Source organism: Columba livia, chromosome 9 (genome assembly GCF_036013475.1).
Source record: "Columba livia isolate bColLiv1 breed racing homer chromosome 9, bColLiv1.pat.W.v2, whole genome shotgun sequence".
Lineage (NCBI taxonomy): Eukaryota > Metazoa > Chordata > Aves > Columbiformes > Columbidae > Columba > Columba livia.
The window spans coordinates 10,150,818-10,164,324 of NC_088610.1; the positions used below are offsets into that span (position 1 = coordinate 10,150,818).

Here is a 13,507-nt window from a genome sequence, read left to right on the forward strand (position 1 = left end):
AAGGATTATTTTTAAATGAGGTCTTCTAACCTATTGTTATAATTTTTAAGCAGAGAAGCATGTTCACATTAAGCCCAGAAGAGGCTTTTTTCACAACCAAACATTTTTTTTTCCATAAACTCATCTTTACTCTGAGGTGGAGTTATTTTTATAAATTATTTTAGTTCAACATGTTGATCAATTATACTTACAAGTGGAATTTATACTAGCTGAGGCCTGGCCCAAAGGATTTTGGCACATACACTCCGTATGAGGAAAACAGGGAAAAAAGTAGATCACAGCTTTTCCTGAAGATCATGCAACTGCACACCTCAAAATTAAACCAGAAGTAATAATGTTACAACACAATCTCTCTGAAAGAACAAAGCCAACTTTCTGTGGTTGAAATCGTTACTCAAGCAACTTACCATAACATTAGGGAAGTTTCTTCGCCCCAGGTGTCCTGAGGCAGCCTGTTCCCTAACACATAAACCAGAGTGGGAGTTGACTGGAGGCGTTTTTCAGTTTTGGCTTTCATGTGATGAGGTGAAAGAGCTGACAGAGTAGAAATGACATCTTTATGCATCTGTTATGGGACATTAGCATAAGTAAAGACATGAGAGGGACATAAAATTCCTGTACCCTGCTGTGGACAGAAGAGATGACAGCCAGCAAGGGGGCTGTGACAGTTAGAGGAGAGGGTGACTGACAAAGCAGGACAGCATTGGCATGGATCTGAAGGCTGACACTCTTAATGGACATGTGGGTGGCTCCAGAAAAAGACCCAGAATATACAGCCACAGTTTGCCCATAGAAGGAAAGTTCTGTCAGAAGAACATTGGCTGGCCATGGCTTCAACCAGAACCTTCTACTAAAAAAGAAAAGGGATCAGACACTAAGCTCACATTAAACCTTAGGGAGCAATTAGTGTGTGCTCTTCACCCTGGCACGTTTTGCCAGGAGATGTTAAGGTTAGTTTAGTTCTTGCTTCTCAGATGTACCAACAAAGAAGAAGCAGGAATGCCCATTAGTAATGTGCTCTGTAGGAAACACGGACCAGGAACACAGCCCTGCAGTCCTGTAGCCAAACAACGGGAGTGGCTGGGAGAAAAGCATTAGTGCCAGATCCTACATACAAAACTGTTCAAAAAAAATCACCACAAAGGTTACTGGTAAAGAAGTCTGAAAATATGATCACCTACTCAACCCCAGCTGTCAGCCATGCACTATCCATCTTCAATATTTTTATGGCATTTGTCTTTCACCACGGCTGTGACTCCCTTATTCATGTTATACCTGTAGCACACCTGAGGGACAGAGGGGTGTTACCTCCCATTTTAGCGCGGGGAACAGAGCCCAGGGGTGGCGTTGACTTGTCAGTTATCAATACTGCCTCCACAAGCAGCCCACAGAAGTTAGCGGGCACAAATCTTACACAAGAAATTCTTGCATGAAGTCTGAACAGGGCCCTGTAGCTTGTACAAGAAGCCACATTCTCCCACCTTTTACAGTTCCTACAAGTGGTGTGAACAGAGTGCAGCATGACTTGCCAAGGGCACAAATGCCATCTGTGATAGAAACCAAAACAGATCATTCAATTTGGACTCCAGGAGCTGAACCACCTTCACCTTTTGTATCATTCAACATTTCACATGGCCTCTGCTTCCATGTCAGGAGATGTCATGCTCAGACCGGTAGGTTTACCTCTTGCCTCTCCTCCAGTTCCCAGTCCCATGACCCTATAAAAATACAAAAGGGATGCCATCCCACAATCTTCTTTTTTGGTCTGTTCTTGCATCTACCAAAGAATCCAAATGGCCACACTGCTATGTAAATCCCTTACACGTGAGGAAAAAAGACTTCTTTACTGAACAGGAGGTCAAATTTCTAAATGAATATGAGGAATTACAGACCACATAAAGCAGGAATTTGGAGGTGAAATAGCAACACTGTTCAACATGAATATTGCCAACTCTTGTGTTCAAAGAACATCAACTAGCTTCAATGCTAAAAAACAAAAAGTCAATCTTAGTTTAAATCCTGTTTTCTATTTTTGCCATGTTTATATCCACTCAGAGCCTGGGGATTTTCAAGTGCCAGGAATCACGAGAAATCAAGACACTCACAAACCTCTTTGTTCTCTATGCAGGTTTTCTAATTAGAACACCAAACACCACAAAAAGTAAGAAAAAAGGCAGTATCAAAATATACTCAGTGTATTCCTCTTCAGTTCAGACAGAAAAGAAGGAAGCAAGAATCCACACAGTCACAAGATGTGAGAATATTTCTTTTTAATTTAAAACAGTTGCAACAATGTCATTCACAACCTTTCTCATCTCAGACAAATACTTTCCAAAATGTTAACAGTGCTTCAAGCAAACAACTCCGAATGGTGCAAAGTAAACCAGTACAGACACTTCCAGGATACAACAGTAAAACCACTGAGGAGTGAATAGAAATGAAAAACTGATCTCAGCCATTAAGGTAGGAAGGATGATGGGAAGAGAATAAAAAGTTATGTCCAGTTACATATTTTGCATAGTCTTCCAGTGTATGAAAACATCAGAGATAAAAGAGGCTGTTGTCAGGATGGAGAACAAAAGGAATGAATTGGAGATGCTTCTACAACAACTTAATGAGCTGTGGTTGCATCTGTATTCAGAATGTGCACTATGACCCAGGGGAGGCTGCCTGAATCAAAGAAAATGGACTGACTCTGGCTTCAGTTACACCAAAGAGAGTCAGAATTAATGTTACTGAACCCAGCAGAATTAGAAGTGATAGCAGCCCAGAAACATATAGGCTACTTTTTAGACCATAGCTTTGAAGACATTATTTCGGAGTTTGTGTCTACATGTGTTTTGGAGACTGGAGATTATGACTCAAAACAAAGGCTCTACCAGATCCAGCATGCTGCTAAGAATGAGAGGGGAAAAAGGATGACAAGGAGAAGTTGCTGAGTTTTTCTTCCCTCCACTCTCCTAACCTCAATGTACCATATGAAAAAATAAAAATGAGTCTGAGAAATAAAAGCATTATTTGTTGCCGAGTCCTGGCTTGCCGTAATTCTCAGGTTAGATTGTCTCAAACAGCTCACAGTGATTTTTCTTCCTCTATTCCTTTTTGTCAAGCAGCTCTCAGCACACCCAGCCCCAAAACAGCTCTTACAGTACCCAGGCACATGGAGTTTCCTCATCAGCCACTGCCCAGGCTGTGCACTGAGGCCTGACCCAACGCAATTAAGTGCATACAAATTTTAGCAAGCAAAGCCTGATAAATTAGTTGCTTTTTCAGTACAGTCTGATTGTGCTTAAAAAACAAACAAAAAACCCAAACTCCTCACCCTCACTTTAAGCTGAAGAGTCAGGAGTTTACATCCTGCGCCTCCAGACTCATGATGTACTTCACACATCCTACCGCAAAAATGAGGTGACTTAAGTGGCCATTTCAAAAAAGGAAGGGAAGCCACTATTTTGGGAGCTAATAATTCCTCAAGAAGAATTTTAATATGTTTTCAAGTGCTAAATTTTAGAAGATCCATAAGCCTTTCCCCTAAATTGCTCCTTGCGCTTCTGACCCACTTGATAGTCTAGGAGGCAGCACACAAGAGTGATGAACTGAAAAGAATTTCAGAAGCCGAGCTGCTAGAGTTCACCTATGGCAGCCAGGGAATGGCTCTCCCCTGGCATTCACCATCTCCAGTTTAGCACCCGCCAGCTTTCTAAATGCTCCTCCTGTTAACAGAGATCAATCAGTCCCACAGCTACTCCAGGTTTAGGAGGTACCAGACAAATGGTTTGTTAAGAGTCCAAGCTCCATCCCTACTCCTACAAGACCAGCCATGTTTCCAGTTTAATAATGAACATGGGAACAATGCTGTTGGCCTTTATTTACCCGAGGTTTCAAAATAAAAAGGTAGCAGCCATCAGATCTTGTTTATAAGTAGCCCTTTAAGTTCACATGGCAAGAGGGAAGCTGTTGTGTTGAACTTCCTTGGAATATATCTGGGCATTTAAAAAAAATCTAAAATAAAAAGAAAAGAGAGAGTGCTTTTGTCCTTTTTCTACTACCAGAATGAAAGAGCACAAACATAGATATACAGAAGTTTTGTTCTTTCATATTAAATAGAAGATGTATCACTGCACAATTTGCTGATCCCATTTTCAAATCTGTCATTTTCTGGTGAAACACACAAATACTCAAAACCTAGAAGGAAAACAATTACTAGCATCCTGTATCTCACAGGAGCCACTTACTAATGTTGTAGGACGTTGTTCTTTTGTGTCAATAAGAGCACTAAGTGCAGGAAGCTTTCCCCACAGTTAGGAACCATTTACTCTCTACAGAATTATTGCACTAGAATTTCTCTCATAATCTTTTAAGATCAAAAACTGGTTTAAAAAAGTGGGTTTTGGCTCTGCATGAAGCCATATGACTACAGAGGGGGAACCATGTTCCTCCAAGCACTGGAAAAAATAAAGTGGCCTGCTCATAACCAGATTTTTAATTTGGGTTCTCTTCTACAGTGTGTAGCTGCCTGAATTTTGCTATTAAACTTGCAGGCACTGACTGCAGAGAAAAATCTAATTACACCTCCCTGCCTCTCTTGCACTCTTCTTACAGAGAACTTTTTTTCTTTTTGACTGTTCCAATTTATTTTGAGGGCTCAGTGAGTTTATAAGAGGCAACTCCAGCAACAGTCTCTAAGCAGTGGCCAACACGGAACCTTCAGGGTTTTTCTGGAATCATGAAAGGTTTAGTGCACTCACCATCATATTTTTTCTAGAATTAGTGTTTTCAAACACAATTTAAAAAAACACATGTATTCTTGCCTATGACAAAAACTGAAATAACACCCCCCCAAAAAAAGACAGGAAAGGTCAGCCCCTACCTACCCACCCCTTCATACCTGGCAGGGATATAAAACCCCCTCTTTAGAAGGTGCCTGTTGAAGGGATCAAATTATTGGTGTGTTTGCAAGTCTTAAAAAAGCCAAAGCATCATTTCAAGGTGTTCTATTATTTTTCTTTTCGGGAGGGAGGAGAGAGGTGTAAATCAATAAATTGGCTATTTTACTAAGCAATTTCCCCCACTCACGAATAGCATTAAATATTTAAGTAACCTTTGGCAGAAAGCAGAATTGCACTATGAGCACTTTGTCAGGGAGTTGATTTCAGCTGGAATGTGAATGCTCTAGATGCATATTTCCCTGAAATAAGTGTAATGGGACATTAACACCTTCTTTACCTCTTTCATAAGAAATAAAATAAAATAATAGCCTTGCCTTTGCTAAGGGTATGCATTTAAGTTTATAGTCAGAAAGTCTGCTTCTTTTAGCCATCTGTAATCCTGAATCTGTTGGAAGAACTTGCAAAACAAACATTCAAGAGATGAAGAAACCTATGTCTGCAAAAATAAAATCTACTGTTTGTCTTTGGCAGAAAATGTACAGGGCACTGACAGGACATTGCTTCCATCTCCCTTAGATTCCTAAGTTTATGCATCCAAAAGGCAAACCAAAATACTGTAAAACTGAATTCCAACAGCTATCACTTTAGTTAACTTGTCTCACAGTACTGAAAATGATCTCTCAAAAAGACATTCTGATTTGAAGAACACTCACACAACCCTCCCTCCAACTTAATATGTGATATGATTTCTCTAAGTGGTCTGGACTCCGGCTGAAAATACTGTCTCCCAGTTACCAAAGATGCAAATATTTCTTTGTTGTCTTCAACAGATGCCTGGACAAAACAAGCAGGAGCTGGGCTGAACTGGGCTGGTTTTGTTCATCTCTGAAACTCGTGTTTTTTCCATATAGTAGCTGCAAACTCCACCATTAATCTGCATGGTCTTAAGGTGTCCTTTAAGGTGTATAAATTGAAAACAATGTACTATACATCACCCAATAGAAATTTTCCCACTAATATTTAAGGCGGCATCAAATGACTGTTTTTAAATAAACTATAAATATCCCTTGTTTTCCTTTGCTTTTTGGCAGTCCAAGGGTTGGGGGTCTTTCATTGGTTTTAAATTTTTATTGTACGCTTTTTTGGGCAGGTTAAAAAGGCATATGGCTTCTTAAGGCCAGGTAACAGATTTAAGGCCTAACTTGGTATCCTGTGGTAAAAATAAATGTAGCCCAGGTCTTTGGGAGGTCGTTCTGAGGCACAGACTCTAAGGTCATTGTAGATCATCCATCTGAAATGAAAACAAGACTGATTACATTCCATGTGTATAAAAATCATCACAAGTTTATCAGGGGCTTCTAAGACCCAAACTTTAAAGAGCTTAAAATCTAAAATTAGGCATTGCAACAAAATAAAAGATTAAAGAAGCAGCTGAAGTAGGTGTACTGGCAGAGTGAGGAACCGAAAAGAAGAGGGACATTCAGATGAATAGGTAGTTACTGTTCAGATAAAGGAAAACCAGTGATTCCCAATGCCAAATACTAGGAACATCCCAAAATCACAGCTGAGATCAGCAACACCAAACTAGCAATACTAATATCAGCCCAGTTTGATGGGTTTCTGTTGATGGGGAATGAAAGGAAGTTGGGGGAAGCTCAGATAAACAGAGCCAGATACAGAACTCACGCCCCAAAATGAACAGAGACTTGGAACAGCAAGCACAGTAGAGTCGATGGTACATTTCAGTAAAGACCTCAGAGGAATCAGTACTGACTCATCGCATCTACCATCTGTAACAATCTTCATTTATTTCATGGGAAATGTACACATGGTAATTACATGCATGTTTTGTCTGCCAAGAACACACAACCTGCTCTGTAAAGGTGCATGCTTCAAAGAAAACATTTGCTTATCCTTGTGTGTCTCTCCCAATTCCACTCACCTTCCTTCTTTTTTGAGGTGACAAACATAGTGGCCACTCATTGTGGATGTTCCCATGTGGCTGATGAAGCCAAACAGCTCATATCCTGTTTAAAAAATATAAATAACACTGAAAGTCTTTCGTCGCTAATGCTGCAATCTGACTCCAGGGGAAGTTTTATTTCTAACAGTGGAGAAGTAGCTAAGCACACCTAACTCAGACTTTGCATCCCCAACTACAGTTTCTGTTAAGACTGCAGCATATTCTTGCTTTAGCTAGTGGTCAGATTCACTGTCAAACCTCAAACCAATCCAAACCAAACCCACACAGATCTGTGCACATACAGCAGGGCTGTGATCACAGCCTCTACTAGGAAAGAGAAAACAGCAGATTCATTCCCAGTTCACAGAGCACCACAGAAAGTGCCAGATACGGAGCTCAATCTGCACACAAATTAGCTAAGTTTATAAGCATGAACACAAAAACCAGAAGTTTAAATTTCAGCAGCCCATAAAAGAGAGGACAGAAAAGAAACCACTTCCTTTAATACAGGGACAAATTTTGTGCTTAAAGTCTCTGGAGAACTCAGCATTGGTTCTTGCTCCCCACCCATTCATGCCATTCACCCAGATTACCACCAAAAGTAAAAGGGTACCTTCTTTCAGGATATTGCATAAGGACAGGGGCCTGGATTTTGGTGGAGAAGGCTTTCTGGAGCCATTTTACAGTATCATGTTGGTTATCAGGATTTCAGGCACTCAGTAAATGGTCTCAGTCTATAAAGGCTAAGTACCACAAAAAATAATTACTCCAAATCTTTTTTTTGACCTAATGATAATCAATGATTCCCATGTCTCCAAGAGACTTAAGATTGGTCTTTATAATGTTAAAAACAAATAAATGAATGTTCTTATATAATAACAGCAACGACATATACAAAAATCAAATTGGCTCTTAATTTTTTTTTTTTAGTCAAGATCAGAGATACAAGTTTAGAACATACTACAGTTACTAGAACTGGTCACTAAAGACCCTTCAAAAAACATTATGAGATAACCTTATGTTAGAACCACCACTGAGCTTTTGTACTCTAATGCTTTTACACTTACAACATGTTGTTTGCCTACTTCACAACTTTGACTGCTGTACATCAGCCCCATCTTGTGGCTTTTTTAACAGTAGTATGACTGAGGATTCCAAAGGGAAAAAAAAAAGTAAATAGCAAAGAAGTACTTGCAGGATACCAACTATACCTGCCATATCTAGAATAAGAAACTTGGCTGAAGGGTTTATTCCAATCTCCCATCAGACCAGAGGAGGACAGAAACTCAGGGGGTCTGTAACAGCAGCATTTTCTTAAGGATACTCAGCCTCTGAAGATTTAAACACTCTAGCTTTTCTTTGTCTTTTTTATCTTACAGCAACAAAACAAAAAGTAAAGCTAGGCCAGGAGAGACTTAGATGTTCTGGCAACAAGAAACTTGGACTTCAGTTATCCAGTGAGTCCAGTGAAAGTTTCCTGAGCAATAGAGCCCACAGAACTTAACAGCCCCACAGCACTGGTCTCAGCGACAGAAGCAAGACTGGAAGTAAATTGTCTGGATCATGTTCAAACACCCATGATAACTACTTTCAAAACAGAAAGGAGCTCTGTGAATGGTGTAGGTGTGACACAACAGCATGATAGCCAATTTTAAGCTGAAGGAGAACTTACTTCCAGACCCATCTTTGATCCTGGGTCCCTCCAACCCTGTCTCTGCAAGGATATTGGCATTAGCACTGTTCTCCATATTCATCATGTCCAAAGCAGGCTCATTTTCTTCCTCAAGTTCAGGATGGCTGAATATCCATTCCAGTGCACGCTCCAAGTTATTGTTCTGAGAATCAAACAAGCAAAAGAGCAGCCTTTAATACATTCTCTAGCATCGTGCTACCATTCAGTCTTTGAACAGAGCAAGGGGATCATGTTTGACAGCACTTTGATCTTGTAAGGTACGTACTCTACCTCTATAGAGAACAGGATTTGACATGGAAAATAAATCCTCCCACAATTAATCCCCATGTCCCCTGGGTTCACATCTTGAAGATACATACTCTTTAGGAATCCAGGTTGTTTCTCAACAGATGGCAAAAGCAGCTAAGTTTTCCTCACTCTCCTCCACATTTTAACATTCAAGTGAAACACACGAACCACCTTCCCCACTCCAACCCAGAGAAGTCAGACATCCCACACTCTGCCAGAATAGTTCTATGTGCATCATCCACTAACTGCATTTTTAAATGCATGTTTCAAAGGCATTCGAGTGTGCACATGTACCAAGCACATAAGCTGAAATAAAACCCAAGTGCTACCAGTAACTCATGGAACTCACTGTTGCTTTCAGCGCTTGAATTGCTAGATTCCTTTGGAAGCCCATGGAAATGATAATTGCAACCATCTCTTCAGGAGGTTGGTTATCTAGCCCAACAGCTCCAAATGCAGCTGCTCCACTGGAAGCAACTTCTCCAAATGCAGGTAAGACCAATGGCTCAGCAAAGTCTGGAACAAACAAACATTCATCAGTTTGTTCTTTTACCCCACTGACCTAGAAAGTCAACAACAAACACAAACAAACAGGACCTCAAAAGCAGTCCTGAAATCAACATAAATTCATTTCACTGGCCCATCTGGGACTTCGATGTGTGGAAGGCCTTAAAAACAACAAGATGAACATGCACATTACAAAACATCTAGGTGGACAAACTCATACTGAGCAGGCTGGAACAACCTGGCACTTCACAGAAGTGAAACAACTGCAGGAAAGTGGCAACGTCTGATATGGAAGCAATGATGACACCAGAATAGTAGACAACCCGGCTGATACACGTATAGATATAAAATGAACTGATGCCACAGCTGAAATATATCAGTTAAACCCGAGTGAAATTCATTCTCCATTTACATGAGCAACACAAAAGCCCACAATGAAGTGTGAACTCAACCAGATTTGGAGGTTCCTGGCAAGGGAGTGCTTAGGTGTACTCGGTACTGAATCGTAGGTCCAAACTTTGCGTGGATGAAACACAAGAAGTGGAGAACATCTAGCAGCCCAAGTGGACAGCTGTAGCTGGAGCTGGCTGATATGGAAGAAAAGCAACTGGACCACAGGATTCTTTGCACTTACACTTGATCACAAGTCAGCTCCCCCCTCAGCTGCACAGACTTAGCCAAAGGGTGGAAAACAGAGAGAGCTGGCCCACACCATCACTGAGGACAGAAGAGTTTATTTCTGATGTAGCTTAGATTTGTGCCTTCTTCTAGGCAGAGGATGCCAAGTAACGATCAAGATCTGCATATCACAGGAGCAGCTTAGGAAAATTCACACACCTCCAGGTGCCCTGGGGTAGGGAACGGGGTTTCTCTGTCACACATTACAAAATTTCTACTGACTGCCAAAATACACAACCAGGGGTTGAGTTTAACTTACATCTTCCAGTCACTGACCTGGTTCTTCCATGTGTGCAATGATCCAGTTGAAAGCGACTTCAGCACCCAGGTTGCCTGTATAGTACACAGCTTTCCGACACGCTTCCAAAGGAAACCCCATTTCTGCCAGTTGCATAACCGAAGACTCATCAATATCTAGAGCTACAAGAAAGGACCTTCTAAAATAAAAAAGTCTAATTTCATCCACTGTATAATATTTCCTACTGTTATTCATGGTGCCACATATCACAGTACATATCTCTTGGACTTGTTTTAGTACCGCAGTAAACCCACACCCATTAGAAAACAGCCTTTTACAAAGTAGTAGAGCATCTGTTATAGACCTACTGGTAATCTTTTGTGTTAGTAATCTAAATAGATCCTTAAACCTTGATGAATTCCTACAGGGCTTTATTTACTGTAGAAATTCGCAACTGCATTTCAAGGGGTGAAGAAGTTAGAGCTAGCTAGAGAGGGCAGCCAAAAACAATCACCTCTAAGGCAGGATCTTGCAGGTGAGATAAACAAGAGCTGCTGAGTTTATCAATCTCCACTTGAACTTCATCTCTGAACAACAGGGACCAACAGCTTCAGAGTACAGAGGGAGCCGGAATCAAACAGCTCTGACCCACAGAACTGCAAGGTCCTGCTGATGAGCAGCAGATAGAGGAGCAGCTCATATTCTGTCTACACTGGTGCTACTGCAGACTCTTAAAGAGTCCTGCACACATGCAAGTAAGTGCTGAACAAGTGGAAAAGTCAGCTATTATTTAGAAGCATGCAGAGCAATACTCCATGCATCCCTATGACGACAAAGAAGCCATTAGCTGAGCAAAACCATGACGATTCCTTAAGCAGATGAAATACCAGTCTTTGAAAAATGAGATACGTACACTCCATGAAATGGTTCATCATACGGTCTGAAAATTGAGACAGGAAAAAAAACATGGCAAATGACTTACATGAAAGCTAAGTAGATTCATATGGGAAAAACAATTCCATATTTTTAAAGTCATAGAAACATTTGAGCTCATACAGGCAAGGCAGGTTCATTCTTACACTCCTGATATTTTTACCAATAATTAGACCAGGGATGCTTCTGCCCAGTAATTTCCCTAACTCAGAGAAAAGTGCCACTGGTACTATAAACCAGTAGGAAATACAGCTGATATCTGACTGAAACCAACTTAAGCAAGAATATGTTTTATTTCTATATAAGGTACTGTTACCCATGCACTTACACTAAAACCAGGTCAGATTTTTATGCAAGAGCATAAAAAAAGAATAGGCCTTGGTGAGGAAGCTACAGATAAGGGACAAAATTAACACCTCTAGAGAACTGCATTTTGCCATAGCCTTTGCTCTGACACACATCAGCACCTTGAGACAAAGCCTTTTTTAATGGGCTATACAGCTCACTTACATGCAGAGAAGTGCACTATGTATGCATGCACACCTGCCAGGGCCTATTGCAACCTAACAACTCTTGTAATTTAAAAATAAATAATATTTTGAATCTTAATTTATGCCCGGAAAGCTTTTTTTCTTAAATCACAGTTCTTTGTGTATTAAGTATGGTTGTACAGTGAGTGAATCAATTCTGCATACACGCTATGTTTATTGTTCCACCTTCAGCCAAAGTATTTGAAGTTATCCAAGGAAACTCTACAACTGAACCATCTGCTCAGAACTCTGACAATAAAATCCTGCAGGAAATAATCATAGTAATTGACAGATTTTGAAATTCCTTCTGACCAGAATGTATGATATACTGTATACAAGGGAGTATATAAGAATCAAGAGATTGATTTAGCTACAGTATCACCCGGGCTAACAGGTTTTAGACAAGATTTAGTGTAAGAGTGCTCAAAAGATAACAGCAGTTTAGTAACACCTCATATGAAATACAGGAAAGGAGTGGATTAATGCTTCACTCTACTTCTGACACCTATCATGAGACTCAGTGCAGGGGTCTGAGACCAAGTCCTTTGTACCAGGCCCTGGGAAGTACACAGCAACTTTACTGAAAGGGAGTCACGGCAATGAACAGACAGAAGATGGTCCCTCAGTATAGCTGATATCTATAGATGTCAAGCTCTTCACACACACATCTATCCACTTCAGTCCTACATACCAATCAATGTTCAATAAAGATGAGCACAAAGACTTCATCCTTAAGTAAGGATAATCATCCATGCAGATGGAAGGCATGGAACAACTCTACTGGTAAAGATGTAGAGATCAGAAGGTAGCAGAAGCTGCTCCACTGAGCAGCACTGTACTATTGCAAAAGAGGAAACCACCACACAACAGGGTAGTTACAAGACTATAGTCAGTAAAGCAAATTAAATCTGTTTCACAAAGTATGCTGTCTATCTTTGGGCACAGCAATTTCATAGAAATACTAATTATTTGGAGAGAGTCCCAAGCAACAGCATCAATCACAAATCCTGAAAACATCAAAGCAGAAAAACTGGGGTGTTGTAACAATCTTCAATTACAGAAGCACAACTCTGTTTTGTTTTGTTTTTTTCCATAGTGCCAAAAGGTGAAGATTAAGGAGAATCAGTATGTGCTAAAGGGAAAAGGGAGACAGGAGAGAATCAGGAGAGAAGTCAGTAAATACCTTTTGGGTCATCGGGAATGACAATGGGAGGAGCAATGTCTGGAAGTTCCTCTTCTCCTGGCTGGAGACCCCTGGCCCGAAGGTGGCTGATATCTAGGAAATCTGGCATGTCGATAGAAACATCTACAGAAGCAGAGAAACAGGCTGAGCTCATGAATCCAGCAAAATCACTGCATGGTACAACCTACCCCTTCAGAGAAGGGACTCAAGCTACAAACACAGACAGGAAAATCCTCCTGAAAACAGTTACTTGAGAAATTCAGAACACTAAAGCACCATTTAACCAGGAGGTCAGTCTACATGGAACTGTATTTTAACTCCACAGACCTCATGAACTGGTTTAATTTGTCATAAAACAAGATTCAATTAGGATCTTCACAGTATGAACTTGAGACTCAAGCTAGGTCCTCATTACAGACCAAAGCGTGTGTACACCTTATAGATTATCTTGGATAGAATGAGAAAAAGGTAAATATAAATGGCACATACCAAGCTTTTTGGGTATCCAATCAAGGCCAAAGGTAAATTTCTTTATCTGCACCACTAAGTACTCAGGAAATGAAACAAAACGAGAAGTCCTGGGAAGCACAAGAAATACAATTCAG

General features: G+C 40.5%; 1 protein-coding gene across 3 annotated transcripts in view; it reads right to left on the bottom strand.

The window, feature by feature from the left end:
- Nucleotides 1-2,253: 2,253 nt before the first annotated feature.
- Nucleotides 2,254-13,507, bottom strand: part of USP13 (ubiquitin specific peptidase 13) — a 54,113-nt gene continuing 42,859 nt past the window's right edge. The window contains exons 14-21 of one of the 3 annotated variants that reach the window (XM_065072921.1): nucleotides 13,392-13,480; nucleotides 12,903-13,025; nucleotides 11,170-11,196; nucleotides 10,295-10,438; nucleotides 9,183-9,349; nucleotides 8,525-8,687; nucleotides 6,832-6,916; nucleotides 2,254-6,180 (exon numbers count right to left, since the gene is read on the bottom strand). In XM_065072921.1, the coding sequence (XP_064928993.1) occupies nucleotides 6,087-6,180; nucleotides 6,832-6,916; nucleotides 8,525-8,687; nucleotides 9,183-9,349; nucleotides 10,295-10,438; nucleotides 11,170-11,196; nucleotides 12,903-13,025; nucleotides 13,392-13,480 (892 nt within the window). In that variant the 3' untranslated portion in view covers nucleotides 2,254-6,086. The other 2 variants (XM_065072923.1, XM_065072924.1) reach the window with 2 other exon arrangements.